The 19,119-nt window shown below is 29.6% G+C and overlaps 3 protein-coding genes across 4 annotated transcripts; 1 reads left to right on the forward strand and 2 right to left on the reverse strand.

Moving 5' to 3' along the window:
• The first annotated feature begins 2,857 nt into the window (after nt 1-2,857).
• LOC101488773 (purple acid phosphatase 3) lies at nt 2,858-4,843 on the forward strand. Of its 2 annotated transcripts, none has more exons than XM_012716612.3 (7): nt 2,858-3,284; nt 3,379-3,535; nt 3,644-3,751; nt 3,848-3,975; nt 4,049-4,212; nt 4,293-4,360; nt 4,445-4,843. In XM_012716612.3, exons 1-6 carry the CDS (start codon nt 3,081-3,083, stop codon nt 4,345-4,347), a joined length of 816 nt encoding a protein of 271 aa, XP_012572066.1. In that variant the 5' UTR covers nt 2,858-3,080; the 3' UTR covers nt 4,348-4,360; nt 4,445-4,843. The 2 variants fall into 2 exon arrangements, with proteins under 2 accessions (XP_012572066.1, XP_004503250.1); XM_004503193.4 differs by having other exon boundaries at nt 2,864-3,284; nt 4,049-4,177.
• A 1,924-nt stretch (nt 4,844-6,767) lies between these two features.
• Nucleotides 6,768-9,029, reverse strand: LOC101489103 (UV-B-induced protein At3g17800, chloroplastic). The gene is made up of 3 exons (XM_004503194.4): nt 8,515-9,029; nt 8,118-8,404; nt 6,768-7,775 (listed from the first exon to the last, which is right to left on the reverse strand). Exons 1-3 carry the CDS (start codon nt 8,611-8,613, stop codon nt 6,956-6,958), a joined length of 1,206 nt encoding a protein of 401 aa, XP_004503251.1. The 5' UTR covers nt 8,614-9,029; the 3' UTR covers nt 6,768-6,955.
• Nucleotides 9,030-10,918: 1,889 nt separating this feature from the next.
• On the reverse strand, nt 10,919-14,421 carry LOC101489438 (potassium transporter 6-like). The gene is made up of 9 exons (XM_004503195.4): nt 14,083-14,421; nt 13,766-13,997; nt 13,379-13,687; nt 13,240-13,290; nt 12,899-13,159; nt 12,762-12,814; nt 12,575-12,692; nt 12,248-12,502; nt 10,919-12,174 (listed from the first exon to the last, which is right to left on the reverse strand). Exons 1-9 carry the CDS (start codon nt 14,110-14,112, stop codon nt 11,084-11,086), a joined length of 2,400 nt encoding a protein of 799 aa, XP_004503252.1. The 5' UTR covers nt 14,113-14,421; the 3' UTR covers nt 10,919-11,083.
• Nucleotides 14,422-19,119: the final 4,698 nt, after the last annotated feature.

Raw genomic sequence — 19,119 nt, forward strand, 5'->3', positions numbered from 1 at the left:
TCTAACTTTATCGGCCAATAATTGTTCGTGAAAACAGTACAAACACAACAGAATATCCTATATCAATGGTGGTCCATGCATAGATTTTCAGACAAATTTAGCCAAAGTCTTAATTAAATTCAACAGCCACAGTATTTATTTAAATTTATTCATTTTCAAATTTTGCTATTTGTCTTGGTTACTTTAATGGCTTTTAGGTTTCTGTCATAATATTAATTTAATATTACATACAAATTTATAATAGATATGAAAGTTTATAGTATTTTATCATTAAACTAATATATTATACACCAGATAGCATTATTAGTATCAATATTAGGTTTATTGACTTATATTTTGTTTTGAATGCATGGATTAATTAGTTTTTAAAAGCTAAAGTGATATTATTCGAGAAGCAAGGATCCATTAATTTGTGGAGAACGTTATGGTTGTGAGAGGAATAGGATTGGTAATGGTACATACATACGCCTTATCCTTGCATATATATTAATTTGTTATTAAGACAAGAGGTTGCAGTCAATTGTTTGTCTGTTTGTAATCCTACCAGAGACAAGACATCCATCCCCGTACGTTTGTTTGTGTCCTTTCTCTATACACATTTTCCTTGCTCGTCTATCCAACTCTAATCAATCCTTTACTTTACTATCAATTTTCATTTTCAGGAAAATTAATAATTACTAATGACCTTACATGATCTTCAACACATTTAATGACCCTTAGTTAAGGTATAACTAAACTAAATGAGATCGATCGAACAAATATTTACACAATAAAATTAAGGTTATTTAAATTGAAACACAAAATGTGACGTAAATATATTATAAAAATAAAATGTAATCAAATTGTGTTTCTAATAACATTACTAATTTAATTACTAATATTACATCTCTAAATAGAGGAATTTGTTTTTGATTTGGAGTTGAATTCAAAGGCATGGGGTCTATTTGGGAAAGTCTAAAATCAAGTTTCGGATAATTTATAATATTTAAGTTAATAGTTCTATTTAGTAATTGTTTTTCTCACAAGTTTATAATGTTTTTTTTTTTTTTTTTAAGTTTGTAGCAATTTTTTATAAACTACTTAAAATAATATTTGAACTTATAGTATTTTATTTTTATTAACACTTTGAATTAAATCAATGATCATATATTAATTAGTTTATATGTTATCTGTTATTTTTGTCAAATAGAATCATATAACAAGACGATGAGTCCGAAATTATAAGTAAATTCTAAACCAATTTTTAAGTATTTATGAGTGATGTATATATGATGGTGCAGTTGCAGTTTTTCAATATGATATGATTGTTTGATGTGAAGAATGATGAATGAATTACTATAGATTCTTATTAAACTCCTAATTTTACTAATGTAGTAGTAGTAGTATGGTGTACTTGATTGCAAACTTGGTGGACATAGTTTGGACTAATATTATACAGAAAGTATTCATGCACAAAGTGATGTGAAGTTGTGAATTAAGTTCAGCAAAATAAACAATAGGGATTCTATTTGGAATAAAATTTAAATAAAAAGATATTAAAAAAATTGATAAATGATATAATTTAAACAAAATATATTATTTTTCTAAATAATATAATTTTGACTAAATTACATTTGTGGTCCTTTAACTTAATCTCAGGTAACGTTTTAGTCCTTTATCTTTTTTTTTTCCCGATTTAGTCCTTTATTCCTAACAATATCAAATAAAGTATGAAAATATGAGTTTATTTGAAGATTTGCGTTACGAATTTGATGAAATTTGTATTATATTGAAGAATATAATTAATTTTATGAGTTTTGATTGAATTTTTTTTTTTGAATTTTTGTATAAAAAAGGATAACATTGTTGAAATTTTAAAACATAAAATATCAAATTGTCACTTCAAATTAAAATAAAGGACCAAGTCGGAAAAAAAAAAAGATAAAAGACTAAAACATTAAGTTAAAGGACCACAAATGTAATTTAGCTTATATTTTTTATTTTTATTTAATAACAAAAGGAATATGCAATTTCACAGTTCACACATTAATTGCTTCGATTTAGTGTGTAATTGAGTTTAGTGGTGTATTGTACTGTTACGTAAATAGCTAGAATTAATAGGAAGTTGCAACGAAGCAGCGCAAGCAATCTGATGGATGATATGATGATATATGCATGCATGGGATGGGACCCAGCCAGTGATGCCCCGTTGTTTGTTAAGTTTGCGTCCGCTCCACGTACAAGCAATTAAGCTAGTAAGATTGTCTGTGCATGTGCTACTTTTCTTTCTATTTTATATATGATTGTAGTGTCTAAATGTAAAGTTGGTTTGTTTATTATTACGGTGTAGAGTTGTTTATTTTTTTATCTAAATACAGTATTTATTAAAATAAATGACTTGTTTATATCGCTAATAAAATTTTTGAACAAATTCAACACTTTTAGAGTTTTAAATATGATGACTCTCTTAAACATGACTTCTCAACGTGTAGTTGAATTGATAATGTGAAATACCACCATGGTCGATATAAACTAACAGTGACAAATGTTCTTTTAAAAAATAAATTGATTTAGAGATCGTAGATCTTACATTAAACATAAGTGGAATAAATTAATTTAATTGTCATGATTTAATATGATTATTTTTCATTTATTTCTGAAATCTATATATATATATATATTTGGCTTTTTTTTCTTTCTTAATTAGGTTTGATATCAAAATATGAATAAAAAATATCTCAACTAGTGATCAATTTTTTTGTACTATTTTTATTTGCATTTGAATGAAACTTATTTTTCTTAAAAATATAAAATAAAGCTAGAACCACGAACGCACGGTAGCTTCGTTTTCTTAGCTTGCCTTGTCCATTCATTGGCATCTCATGTCATTGCTTCATATTCTTGCCTTCTCCATCTTGCTCATCAACTCCTATTGGCTACAGTTCATTTTCTGATTAAAATAAATGAATAAATAAAACACCATTTGGAAACACTAATCATCTTATTCCTTATCCTTCATTCCCAAGCTCAGCCTATAAGTAGTGTCTATCTGATACTGTCTATTATTGCACACAGCTACACTCACACAAACATAACATAACATGGGTGGTTTAGGAACAAGTAGCCTAAGCTCCCTATGGCTATGGCTATGGATTCCAACTTTCATCATTTTGAGTGTAAGTGTATCAGCCGAGCTCCAACGCTTTGACCACCCTGTCAACGCAGCAGATGCCTCACTTACCTTCCTTGTCATTGGAGACTGGGGAAGGAAAGGAACATACAACCAATCTCAAGTTGCTTTTCAGGTCTCTCTTTTTTCCTTTTCTAAATTCTACTAGTCATATTCAAGACAAGTTTACTTACAACCATTTTTATATATGATACTCTATTAAAATTCAGATGGGAAGAGTTGCTGACAAGTTAAACATTGACTTTGTGGTATCTACTGGAGATAATTTTTATGATGATGGATTGACTGGTATACACGATCCTGCATTTCAATATTCTTTTTCAAATATCTATACCGCCAACAGCCTTCAAAACCAATGGTATAATGGTGAGTGACTGAGTTCTGAGTCTGCCACCAACATTCATTTACTCTTATATTTGTCTGTAATATATCCATATTCTAATGTGACATGGTCTGCATCTGCTTGCTTTTTAGTGTTGGGCAACCATGACTACAGGGGAGATGTTAAAGCTCAATTAAATCCAATCCTTCAGAATATTGATCATAGATGGTTTTGTCAAAGATCATTTATTGTCGACGCCGGTAATTAATCAATCTAACTACGCTCCAGCCTCCGCATAACAAACAAATTATCCACGTCATTAAAACAGTTCTTCTTCTATTATTAAAACTTGACAGAAATTGCCGAGTTCTTCTTCGTGGATACAACCCCTTTTGTGGACAAGTACTTTTTTAAGCCAAAGGATCACAAATATGATTGGAGAGGTGTTCTTCCAAGGGACAAATATTTATCAAACCTCTTAAAGGTAAGTCATCGTTAGTCATCACAGAAAATTAAGATAAAAGGTAATCTAACGGTCCTTTTCTGTGTAAACAAAGGATCTCGAAACAGCATTGAAGGATTCTACTGCCAAGTGGAAGATTGTTGTCGGACATCATCCGGTAAGAAGCATAGGGCACCATGGTGACACTAAAGAGCTCGTAACACACCTCCTGCCAATCCTTGAGGTCACTCATTATCAAATTGAGAAAATACTGTCCTGGTTAGCCTAGTTATAGAAATAGTAGGAGGTGCATCCTTTTTTTACTGACAAAAATCTCATTTTTAAATTCAAATTTGCAGGCCAACAATGTTGATATGTACATTAATGGGCACGACCATTGCTTGGAACACATAAGTAGCACCAGCAGGTCTATATTAACTTTAACTTGGGTTTGTTTGTTAACTGAGTCAATCACCTAATTAATATGTGACGAGAGTGATTGATTTTGCAGCCAAATACAGTTCTTAACTAGTGGAGGAGGCTCAAAGGCATGGAAAGGAGACATTCATAATAATGAGAGAGATGGGGTCAAGTTTTACTACGATGGACAAGGATTTATGTCTGTTGAGATTCAGCAAATGAATGTCAAAGTTGCCTATTACGATATTTTTGGCAATGTTCTGCATGTTCTCAATCTGTCCAAGGGGTTACAATCTGTAATATAGATTAGCATCTATCTAATTGATTATTAGATTCAGAGGAGAGTGCTGTTCAAAATAAGTTGGGAGAATTTCTAAAATCAGGGCACTGTAACATAGTTTTAAGAATGATATTAAACAAGCCTAATCATATATATCCTTTTATTCGTGTTTGAATTACTATGAGTAATCAAGTGATTAGGTTTTGTGAATTATGTATGTATGTATGTATACTACTATTATTCAAAGAAGCAATAGCAGAGGCAGAGCTAGGCATTGAAAACTTCCATTCCAAAAATACAAATAACACTTATGCGCATGGCGGATTTTGCACAAAATATTAAGGAGAGCCAGATAGCGACAAGTTTTAACTAAAATATTATAATAGAAATTAATAAAAGTCACATGGTTTTTTTTAGAGTTTCACATTATACATAGTCGATAAGTTGAAAAAGTTAGAATTTCAATTCATACAAGTTTTACAATTTTCACAAATCAGATAATTTTCACAAGTTTTTAGAACTTAACATAATTCAATCAAATAAAACATATTCACTTTACGATTTTTATTTTTGTCCAAAACTTCTTCTTAAAAAATGCATAACATTTTTATGTTTAAACATCGTGTCACTCTTAAAAAATACACAAATTAATTAAAACAATTCACAAATACCATCACACTATCATATATCAACTATTAACATGTAAAAATTTGTTAATAGATAGTAGTTGAATTGCTAACTAGAGTATTAGATTTGTCTGTTCGAGATTAATTAATTTATTATTCGACATTAGGTAATTTATTTATATATAGATCTTGTTGTATTAATTTTATTATATTTGATCAATATAAATTATAATAAATGTCTAACTCATTTTTTTTATCTCTTTAATTGCATAATTTTTAACATGATTATCGACTTATGTTGTGACTTAAGAACAATTGATTAATCTCTTTACATTAAGGTAATGAAATTATTACCAACAAAAACCAAAGATGTCAACTTCTCAAAACCATAAAGCCTTGAAGATATTTTAGTAATTTATCTATATTGTAGTCTCTGAATGTTACCGTATTGCGCTATATTTTCAGCATTTTTGTTGTCTCTGCATGTCAGTTGTCTAAAGACGTATCACGCAGTTTGCACACATAGCAAAATCTCGTGTTAGAATTATGATTTCATCTAAAATTAATGTCACATTACTTGACGTGTTATATATGTAACTAGCTAAACTATAATGGTTCTGGAAGTCGTGTTAGCGATGTGATTCTTTATTTTTTATCTTCAACCCCTAGTTTAATATTAGTTCAACATATATGTATTTTTGTGTGTAATGTAGAAGCTACTCAAGACCTAGGCAACGATGGAGTTTTGACGGGAGGATCTGAGTTTCAGAGGTAGTAGTAGACATCGGTGATGGGTAGGAGGGAAACCACAGTGCTAGATGTGTTAAGTGAAGTGCCGGAACACATTTTTAAGAAAAAATTGTAATTCTCTCGGCAATAAAATATAAAAAAAAATTAGTTAAAAAAGTTGATATATCTAATAAAAATTAAGATGTTATACACAACTTTTCAAAAACAAAAAGGTGGGAAGGATGATTCTTTTATCCAAACATATGTTTAGTATCACATGTATTTATCATAATCACATTGAAATGCACTCAAGTGTAGTCCACGGGACATGAAGTAGCCCTAAAAAGTTAAAAGACTTCAATAATCAAACTATGCCGACCCGACATGGCATTAAAATACAGGGAGGAGCTGCTATAAACATCACTTTATACTTTTGATTCGTATAACTAAAATATTACACCTAGAAAATAAGAATTTACCCACTTCCATTCCGAGCCGTAATTTGGACTTGAAATCATTTTCAGCGGCAGATTGGACTCAATTTTTTTATCTCTAATTCTCAATCACCTACTCAAACAATCAAAACCATAATAATCTTAAAAGTATACAAACAATTTTGTGGTACCTAAAAAGCGAAAATCAGCCATCAAACCCTGCTAAAATAGGGTGACAGCGGTAGTAATGACTAATTTTCACACAATAAGATCATCATAAAAGGTGTAACCTAGTCTATATATTATGTCACTGGTAAAAAAGGGATAAAAAAATAAGCAGAGCTCTAACACGAAATTAACTTTCCCTTCTTTGGTTAAATCTAGCCACAATCACTATATAGTCTATACAGATCAATTCATTAACAATAGTTGGACCCTTAACGGCAAGTTACATTACATTAGCTTACATTCTATTGGTCAGTACTACTAACACACTAAAACAATACCTTGGGACATAAGGGAACATGCAGAACTCAATTAAAGACAAATTGATACCTTGATTCCACGTAGCTCTCAACATCCCAGAGAAAACAACCAAAAGTCACAGCCTCTAAAACAAGTCTCTTTAAACCACCAAAGCTAATTTTGATGTTTTCATCCTTAGAACGATCAATCGCCCCCTCAGGTGTAATAACCATTTCAGGTCTTCCAAACAATGCCTCAGTGTGCTTCTCAATGATGCTCACAGCTTCCTTAGACCTTATTGTTGCATATCTCTGGAGGGTATCACCGTCAAAGGACATCACATAGTTACGCAATCTGGTTGGCTTAATACCAGATCCAAATCCACCAGGGCTTACGTCACCACCAAGCCAGGTAGATACTTCAGGATGAGATTTCACTTGAGAAGTGTCCACTTCACTGTGAGGTCTTGCATCGTTTATGATAGTTTGATGAACACTACTCTCTTCAGCTGAATTTGGAAGAATTTTAATTGACTTCTCCAGCTGGAATCTTTGGTCGACCCGCTTAAGAAAGTAACCGTACATCACTGATGCTGCATAGACCTGCCCTACCCTCAGTTTGCTGATTTGTGCAACAGATGTTAAATCTCCTGCTCTGTTACCCAGAATGAGAGCCAAGTGATTTTGGATCATCTCATATGCTTCGGTTGAGTGAAGCTGCTCAAGTTTACCATATTCATTTGGCCATGAATCAACTCTACCAGATGGATCTGGGGTTATAGAGGGTATCAAAGAAATATTAGCATCCATGAACTTTTGAACAACCAATGTGTACAAGATCTCTTCCAAAGCTTTTCTCCTTTCATTAGCCTTCACCTCAGCAATTCTCCTGGAAAAGTTTAGAAGACAGTGCAATGGTTAAGATCAAACTTGACTAACAATTTAACAGTGGAAAGAGAACATAAAGTAGATAAGAAGTAAGAATTCATCAACTCAATGTTTCAAACCACGTCCTTGCCACCCTTGTCAGAATTCCCATCATCCAATGCAATAAAGCACATGTTTCTTAGTATTAGTAATTCAATTGTATATAAGAAGAAACTATATTTCATTGACAACAAATTTAGTTAGGTGTAGCAAAGGAGAAACTGTTTCTTACATAGGGTAAAATAAAAAGCCAAGTTATAGGAACAAGTAAGAATACGAATATAATAGAAAGTATGGGAGAAACCTGTACAAAACAAGATCAGTGGCGGTTGTAGAAGGAGGATCTTGATTTTGTTGATCAGCGTCATGATCAGATTGGAGCTGGTGAAGCTGCTGGTCAACGGCGGCAGGGAGAAGATGGGGGTGATTTGTCAAAATCTGAGAAAGAAACTGTCCGATTGGTGAGTGGAGCTGAAGAGGTGCAATATTGTTGTGAGAAGAGTCTTGTGAGGAGGAGGAGGAGGAAGATGTTGCTCTAACTACTACTAACCCTCTTCTTCTACTTGATAGGATAGATACAGAATTGAATTGCTGCCACAAACATCAATGAATAATCTATTAGCAAAATTGAAATTTTTATATTCAATCAATCAATTAATTCCAACTATTGGTTGGTAGAATGAAATGATTCGATGTCATACCTTAGAGGAGAACCGCAAATTAGAAGCAAATGGAAGAACGTTGGTAGGTCTTCCTAAGAAGACAGAGGGAATCACCGGTGATCGGGATGCCACGTCCATATGGATCTCAACTCAACTCAATTGAATTATAATAATAATAATAATCAAAGAAAGGAAGGAAGGAAGGAAGAAACCCTAATAAAGAGAGCAAGAAATGGATTCTTTCTTGTCTGCCAGAATTGGATTGGTGTTCTTATTTCGTTCAATTTGGGATTGCCACGTATCTTCTCTACTTCTCGGGCCTACTACTACTCATATTTATCTTTTTAAATAAATAAATGTTAAAAACAACCAAAGGGTTTAAGAGAAGAGAGTTCGCGAATGTGTTTTCGTGACGGTTTGAGACTGAAACTGTTTTGTTTGATACTGATTCCTGAGGCTGAGATTATTTCTTCTAATTCTAACTTTTACCAATTTTGTGCTGCCCGATTGCCCACCAATGCTACTAATTTTGTGGCTTCATTTATTTTTATGTAACATCTGTGCCTAAGCTTCTTCCACCTTTTCCTATTTCATGCCATTCACTTCTCCCTCCATCCTTCCTAATAATCCAAATCACAGTTGTTGTGTCAGCACAATAACTTTGGGAAGCTAATAAACATTCCTTTTTTATTATTATTATTTCACTTCCCAACATTTAACTCGAAAAAGTATACGAATATATAGCATATTTCATTAAAAATTGAACTAAACAATAATCCATTTGCCCAATGATGAGCCGATCAAAACATGAAAACACGGTTTCTTTCATCAAAATTAATAATTAAGATGGATTATACTCTACTAAATTTTGAAAATTTAATAAAGTGATACCGTAATTATTATTTATTGTGATATGTTATTCGATGTATGCGTAATATCAATTATTTATAATAAATTCTAAAAAGTATCGTAAAAAATCTCATTTAGAAGTTTTTAATTAGAAAAATCTTGAAAATTGTATTTTCAAAATTTATTCTTTTTCAACATAAATTTATATTTTTTTTGATAAATGTTCTAAAAGTACCTGTTAGTAAGATGTTATTTATTCATTAACAGTTAACAGTTGATAATATTCATTTTATCTAATTAGCAATTGTTAATTTAAAAAATTCAAACAAAAATTGCATCAACAAGAATTTGATAATATATTCACTAGAGCATAATTCCGTGCGATGCCCATGTCTAAATGTGCAGTGAAAAATTGACAAATATAGCAATAATTAAATTTATTAAATAGTAAGAGAAGTTTATGTTAAAATTTTTACAAACTATAATGTTAATTTTATTAAACAGTTAATAAATGATGTAACTTATTTTCTATTTTTCGGTTGATTTTAAATGAAATAAATTGATTTATTATTCTAAAACAAGTTGATGTTGCAATTTGATTTATGAAACAATATAGGTAACACTAGACGTTAGATAAAATAATGAATATTGACATTTCATCTTGCACAAAAATCTTACACGACTGACTTTTCATTGTTTTCTTATATGATCAGCTAGAAAACAAATTAATTGTCCGTTTGGTTTTTATAGTGAGGTCGAAAAAATATCATATATTTTTTATGATTGGTATGGATCAACTAATACTTTAAAAGGAATTAATGCGTGGATCAACTATCGTCATATAACGTTATATCTCACAACCAAAATCATTGTCAAATACACTAGGCATCCATCCAATTCCTTACAATAAAATGGAAAGATCCTTGAATAAAAAATTCAAAATTAAAAAATAAATAATCATAAGTAACTATGATTGAATTCTGAGTAATATGTTTGATATTTGTGTTCCATCGTAATTATAATTGAGTCCAAATGTGTTTTAGAAAAAAATAAAATAGATGCTCAACATCGATAGTAAGAATATAACCAAACACATATGGAATAATAGAATTTTTGTGAGTTTTTAAGATACAAATAAATTTTCTTGAAAATATTTAGTGTGAGAGGATCCAATTCAAAATTACCAGTTATTCTGAGTGGTGAGGGAGCTTCCCTTTCCCGAGCCATGTATTGGAAAACAACAGGGTATTAATTGAATGCATGGGTATCAATGAAATCAAAATAAGCAAATTGAATATGCAGCTATCATTAACTGATATACAACATAGGTAGTCTCAATTAAGTGTTGCGGTTCATATAAATTATTGATAAGCTATTAATTATGTCTTGGAAAGAAAAAAGTTTTGGCATCGTAACAACACTATCACTTACTTATATGAGTTGGGCGGGAATTAGAAATGAGAAAAATATTGAGGTCATGGGTATGAATGCAATGAATGGCTTGTATCTGAAATCATATTAATTAATAGTTTAGAGAATGATAGTTTTTTTAATTTCTTTTTTATGGAATTAAGTTTGGATCACTTGTGTAGAGGAGGTGGGCGAGGAAATTATAACAAATATCTAAGTTGACATTCTTAAATATCTAAGAATGGATCACTTGTAAAGTTCCATTATAAAAGAAACACTTTGATTCATAAACAACAAGTTGTTAAATTTGTTTGGTTGTATGTATGTATGTATGTATCAAATTGAACATTTAAATAGTACATATCATACCAACTTCTACAAGAGCAGCGTGAGGGATTCTTAGAGCAACGGGAGGTTCCCGACCATTTTTCTCAAAGAAACGAAACACCATTATTAAGAATCTCTTTACAAAGTTTGAGCCATCACGCACCACTAAATGTGACTGTCCCAAGAAATAGGCACTACCACTCTCCCTTGCTTCAATTAGTTCCAACAGCTCCTTCCTCACAGATGCTTGCATTTTAGGACTACTACTTTTATCTTCAGGCAACATGAACCTAACTTTTTTCTTTTTGCGACGACTACTACTACTACTACTCGGCATGTCGCTTTCGTTTTCTAATACTGGACTTATCTGAGATTCATTAATTCCCACTTGCTTGCTTGACTCATTCACCATTGGGACTAAAGCATTTCCATCCAACGATGATGACTGTCCTACTACTATCATTCTTTCCTCCGCCGAAACCATTGATTCAATGTCACTCATCTGTTCAATTGAAATGAATTCCCCTATAGAACTAATTATCTCCTCCTCAAAATCACTCGTCTCCCTAATATTATCACAATATCCGTATCTTACAATGCAACGATATATTTTATCATCTTTTGGCCCAATCCTTCCAATCAGATACCTTTCCCTTTCGAGAACATGAGGCACCGGCATAGACTTGAAGGACACCAAGATCAAAACTTGATGAAATGCAGGAAGATTAGTAATGAAATGTGAAAAGAAAGCTGGGATTCCTGCTACTAGGTCCGTGTAAATGAACCCAATTCCAGCTACCCTTGAAATCCCAAGCCCTGGACTAACATCTATTAACCATTCTGTTGACACCTTGTTTTGCAAATCAAATTCATACTTCTTCACTGTTCCATAATGCCATGAAAGCATCACTGTCATGGACACAACCAAAAGGATAACTAGATACCAAGCTCCCTTGTGAAACTGCAGCATACATGCTGAAACATATGCAGCCTCGACAAACCCAAAACATACTAGAAACAATACAGACACCGTCAATTTCTTCTCCCAATACAAAGCAATGATTAATGACATCAGATTTGTTGTCACAAGCATTCCACATATGATAGCCAAACCTGCAACAAGTTGTTTATATCGATTTATATCTTCATCAATGAACGAACATGCTAGCTAACAGAATATATATACCTGTTGCATTGCCAATCTTCACCAAGTCTCTGAAACCAACGGTGACAGTGAGACTGAAAATCATCAATAACCAGTTGACATCAGGGATGTAAATTTGGCCATATATCGTTTTTGATGTGTGAATGACTTTCACTCTAGGAAAACAATTTAGTGCCAGACACTGGTTAATGATGGAGAAGCTAGCTGTTATGGTGGCTTGGCTTCCAACAGCCGAGGAAAGTAGGGATAATACGATGAAAACATGTTTGATGTGGCCTGCAGTCCAGCAATCACTTTAGCAAAGCGAGCGAAGAAACAAAAAAATTACTAACGGACCAATTAACTTACTTGGCATAGATTGACTGAGATGATTAAAATCTCTTTCCTGCAAATTTTTTGAAATATATGCAGCCTGACCCGCATAGCATATAACAAGAATCGGGTAGATCAAGCAAATAAACGTAATCTACAAATGCACACAAGTTAGAAATACAATCAATCAATTTAGTAGAATTATACATTAGTATTACAATACCTTGATTGATTTCTTGGAGAAATGGCCAAGGTCTGCAAACATTGCCTCAGATCCTGCAGAGTAGTACAAAACAATTATAACAATCACATATGCATTATTATATCTTGTTTATAACTTTGTGATAGAAAATATCAGACCTGCTGCGCATAAAATGGTGCTTCCTAATAACCTCCATCTGCTAACATTGACATTCATGACGAATTTGAACATGTATACTGGGGATATTTTATAGATAATTTTGACATCCCAATAGAAAATATTATATGCTCCCACCACACCAACAAACAAAAGCCAAACAGAAATAATTGGAGCAAACATGAACCCAATTTTTTGTGTACCGCAAGACTGCACCACGAACAAGGCAACCAATATAACACACGCAGCGGGAACAGGTACATCTGGAATCAATTAACCCCCAGGTCAACAGGATATCTGATCTCCTTTGATAGAACTTTTATCAATCAAGTACACTACTTACATTTATATAGAGCATTTGACACCAAATCCTGAGTATGTTGTGATGAGTTAACTGGTGGTTATAGATTAGACAAGAAAAGTAATCAATCAAATACTCATAGTATTATTATTATTTGCAATAAATGAATCACTACACTTACATAGGTGTGCCATGTCTGACAAGGATCTCTGAACACCATAGGAAGCTGATAACACCGAGAGTGCTGGAGTGAGGACAGCTACCCCAATTGTCATACAGGAACCAAAAAGGGCCAAGAACAATATCAAATAGTGACAACTCTTGTGTTTCTCAATGGCCTTTCGTGTTCTGGAATCAGAAGAATTGTTCTTATTATTAGGAGTACTTGTGTCCTGATCATGAAGCGTGACCTCATTGGCTGTTCTGTCACATGGGAGTAGCCCAACCTTTGCATTTCTACATAACAGTGAGTATAAAGCAAAAGTACCACCTGGAATGAAAATGGAGTTAGTAATTAGTAATTAGCAGTTATTTGTTGAGAGAATGAAATTGATTAGCAATATCATACCCTCTCCTTTATCATCAACTTTGAGGACTATGAGCGCATACTTGATCAAAGAAATAATTGTGAGAGTCCAAAAAATGAAGGAGAAAAGTTCATAAACAACCTCCTCGGATTCAAGATCTTCGACTCGCATTGTCCCAAATACATATAAGGGAGCAGTGCTGAGTTGACCATAAACTACTCCAATAATTTGAAAAGATAGCAGAATAGATTGATTCCATGTTTTAGTATTAGTCTGAAAATGGAGAAAGAAATTAATAATGATATATATATATGTATGTATAGAATAAGAAGATTGAGATGAATTTGAGATGATGTACCTTAAAGAGAGGATGGAATTGAGAAGCCATATATAATAGAAGTAGAAGAGATGGATGGAATGGAATGTATATAAAGAAAAGTTGAAGAAAACAAGAAGAGATCGATCAATTTGAGGGAATATTGGTTGAATAGGCGGACCAAACTAAGTATAAGAGAAGATGATCTGATCAGAGTGGTGAATGGTGATAGTATAGTACCATTCAATTCATATCATATCAAATAGTGAGTGATCTTCACGTATATTATTCATTTCAACTCATAACAATGAATCTATATCTATATCTATATATTTTATTATATACTGAGTTCGACGGAAATGCCGGACTGACATGGACACACACAGACTATCCGTTCTATTTTTCGTCCCTTCGCTTACTATATATATAATAAAAAAATGTCTCCGGTCAGTCAAATAAATCTTCAAATTTTAGAGTACCGAAATATATAATAAAATTATTACTTGACAGACGAAATGGTAATATATCTTCTTTATTGGTCTTTATTTTCGGCATAAAAATTTTAAACATTAATTTAATTACAACTTCTATGTCATTATTATGGTATGTTAAAATATCTTCATAATTATAATTTAAGATGCTATTAGATGTATGCAAAACTTTGTTGTACTAAACTAAAAATATAGACTCATTAAATTTAGAAAAATGCTAACATATTTTTGATACACATATTTAATTTAAATATAGAAATTTTATTTTGGTATTTGTATTTTCTACTTTATGAAAATTCAAACATTAATTTTTAAATAAAAAATTTCTACTTTTAGTATCATTAACACGTGTCTAAAGTATTACTTTTAATCTTATAGTAAAATATTAAAACCAATAGAATATATATTAAAACTATATATAATATTTTTCTTATAATAATGCTAAAATCATTTTTTTAATGAATTTTAAAACATTTAACAATATCTCAAATGTTCTTTGACTAACATGTCAGTATTCATTAACAAAATACGACCATCACAACAAAACAATAATATAATAATAATAATAATAATAATAATAATAATAATAATAATAACAATAATAATAATAATAATAATAATAATAATAATAAATACTATCAAATCCTATAAATATTCTAACAATAATTTTAAATATAAATTATATCATAAAGATATCTTAATTTAAATTCTGAAATATTTTGTGTGTACCGATTTTCAATTTCAAGATAAAAAGTCAATGTTATTCTGTTTAAAGTTTTTTTTCCTTTTATTTTTGTTGTGATCTTTATTAATATTTTATTTGAATAACATTAAATTTATGGTTGACGTGAAATATTCCATCGTTAAGCTTATATCTTGTTGGTCAATTTATCTTAGGTGATCCAGAGTAATAAAAATATAATTTTTATGATCGTTAGTAGTTCTTAACCTACATTTTTATTCTCTTCTATAATATGAAATTTCTTCAAAAACACAAACATTTTCATGATCTTCTTTAAATTCATATATTTTCTATTTTCTCTTTTTATTTGATTATATGTACATTCTTTTTCAAATCTAAAGCAAATTTTTTATCTTTTATAATATAATTATGATCACTTCTTTATCGTTTGAATCTTTGATCACACAATTTTTATATTCAAAGTGTAATCTTTATCTAACAATTTAGCAACACTTCAAATATTTTTTTATCAATTCTAAATATTTATAAAATATTGGAAGTGATTTTGAATGGGGTTACCAATATGGGTACTTTATTCTCAATTCTAACTTTTAAAATAGCAGTTTTGATGAGATCTTTGAAAATATCTCAATTATAAGTCATATGATTTGTATAATCTCTTCGACAAGTCAAACTTTTGCGGTTTGTGACATTGCAAGAAGTTATTTTTCTTCCAATTTGTGTTGATCCTCTTCATCAATGTTAATATATCCTTTGTTGTTTTTCTTCTGCGTTAAATTTATTATTTTTTAAACATTTCAAAAACACTCTCCCAAAAAAGTGAATGATTCCTCAATTTTTTTATTTATCTTCTTCCCTCCATTTCCTTTCTAAAAGTACTTATTTTGTAACAAAATATAATATTTTTGATATTAATAAGATTAAAAAATTGCAAAACTATTATCACATATTTTTTCTGATATTATTTATAACTAAAATTGATGTATTTGATTTAAAATTAACTAAATACATTAATTATTTTTAAATAATATTACTCATGGAACATAAATTAGAACAAAATATTTTGATATTTTATAAAAAAACAAAACTTGATCCCCTCTATATTTTATATTGTATTATATTTGTATCAAATTTTATATTCTAATAATATTTTTTTTAACTAGCTTTTATTTATAAATAAAGTCAAATGAAAAAAATTAAATTAACATGGATTTCCGTGTGGGGCAGGTGATCAAACATGAACGAAGTGCAACATTCGTAAAAAAAGACTTATAATAGTTTCCTTCAATATTTTATATTAAAATTGAATTGAATGATTGGCAATTCGTATCACATGGTTTTCCCTACTGAAGTGAATATGCAAAACTCAGATCTCCCATTTTGTAACTAATAATAATATCTATATATCTGTTCTGTGGTTGAAATCATGTGAATCCAATAGAAAATTGATAATGTTTGTTCAAAACTATCGAAAATGTGCTGGCTATCGCCCAAAAAAATTGAACTTCTTTTTATCCGAAAAAATAGACTCAAGGACAATACTACTTGCATTCTATTAGATGGTCACAGGTTTTAAGATGTTCAAATTACTAAAATATCTTTTATATCCTTATTAATTTATCTATTTTCAATTAAGTGGGTAAAACATATAATGCCAAAATTATATATTCTATATATTACTATTATTGATTTAAACTATTTATAAGAAAGAAATAGAAGAAAAAAATTGAATATTATTGATAATAAAAAGAGTTAATTATATTAAGAATTACAAAAATTTATATAGTCAATTAGTATAGAACATGTGTTAACTACACCTAACTTGTTATTATAAAATTAATTTTATATATTTTATTTTTGTATTTACTCTATATATTTAAATAAGTCTTTAATTGAGATGCATTGATGGTGTAAGAAAAATCTTAGTAAATAGATTTAATTTACTTTTATCAAAACTATAGATACTTACAGATAATTGATTTACATGCAGTGATATTAAAAAGATTTTACACTACATATTTATAAAATATATAATATTATTAAAATTAATTATGTAAATTGAGTGTTATTCATTTGATGGAAAAATAATATAGATAATTGTTGGAATATATTATGTTTGGGTCTCGATTTCACTTGTTGGTTATAATATAACTTTTTTTTATAGTGTTCAAATACAAGGTTGAATATTTATGTTCTATATAGAGTCATCTGCATAACTCCCTATTTTTTTCTACATGCACGGAAAATAAATTATATGTTTTAAAATACAAATCTATTTAAAATTAAATTGAATATCATTTTGAGTGAATGAAAATATCAAAAATAAATAAATTTTATTGAGTAAAAAAAAATTAAACTCATTTACATGAAAATTAATATAACGAGACATAAATTTTTTTTAAAAAAAAAAACTTAAAATAATAATTTATAAGTTTGGATAAACAATTAAGTAGTATAAAATAAATAACTAACTAGTATAACTAATTAACTATTAAATCAATTACACAGTCTTGATTATATTTCTTCTAGAAGAAATATGAAAATATATGCAATTTTTGGTCCGGACAAACTAGATAGAAGATACATAACACATAAGAGGGGTTTTTACTCTCCACCCCACACTTAAACCTCTCACCATCGAATTAATGTGAAAATAATATATTATCCTTTTAACCATCTATAAAACCTTCAAATTTTTTACATTCTCAATTTTTCACCTCCAATTTCTGAAGTTTAGAAAAAAAATATATTAACTTTCGAAACTCTCCAAACATTCGAAATAAAAAGTAAGTGCAATCTCGAAAATTTTAAATTTTTGAAACATAAAATTTCCAGATTTTCGAAATTTTCGAAATAGAATATTTCAAGATTTTCAAAATTTTTGAACATTTTGAAACTTTTGAAATAGTAATTTACCAAAATTTTCGAAATGAAAATTTCAAAAAATTTCTAAATGAAAAATTCCAGAATTTTCGAAAGTTTTGAACAATTCAAAACTTTCGAAATAGGAAAAATGAGTTATAATAGAAAACTTTCGAAATAAGAAACTTTTGAAATATGAAACTTTCAAAAGTTACGGTGAATTATTTAAAGTTTCAAAATAGGATTGAAAAAATTAGTAGTAAACAAAAATTAAAGATTTTATATATAATTAAAAGAACAAAATTGTATTTTCATGTTAATCGGGGAGTGGAAGGTTTAGATGTGAGGTGCATAGTAGAATCTTCCACATAAGATAATAAATAAAAAAGAAATATAACTCTCACTCCCTCACTTTTATCTTTCACTCGTTCAAAACATACGAAAATACTATTTTACTCTCTCCTATTTGATAGTTAAAATTTTCTAAATTATTAACATTTTGATAATTTTAAATTTTTGAAATTTTAAAAAAATCTAAAAAAGTTGCATTTCAAACCTTTTAAATATTTTTTAAACTTTTGAAAAAAATGTATTTCAGAAATTTCACATTCATCCAAAAAATTTGTACTTTTTAAAAACTTTTAGAAAATTGCATTTCGAAAGTTTTACATTGATCTAAAGTTTTGAAAATTTTAAAACTTTTGGAATAATTGCATTCCGAAAGTGTCATATTCATCCAATATTTTAAAACTTTTGAAAAAATTGCATTTTAGAAGTTTCACATTTATCTAAAGTTTCAAAAAATTTAAAATTTTTGGAAATTTCAAAAGTGTCATATTAATCGAATGTTTAAAAAAAAATTAAAACTTTAAATAAAATTGCATTTCGGAAATTTCACATTCAACCAAAGTTTTAAAAAATTTGGAAAAATTGCATTTTGAGGTTTCACATTAATCAAAAATTTCAAAAAAAAAAAAATTAAACTTTTGAAAAAGTTGCATTTATGAAGATTCTTATTCATCC

Source organism: Cicer arietinum, chromosome 6 (assembly GCF_000331145.2).
Source record: "Cicer arietinum cultivar CDC Frontier isolate Library 1 chromosome 6, Cicar.CDCFrontier_v2.0, whole genome shotgun sequence".
Taxonomy (NCBI): domain Eukaryota; kingdom Viridiplantae; phylum Streptophyta; class Magnoliopsida; order Fabales; family Fabaceae; genus Cicer; species Cicer arietinum.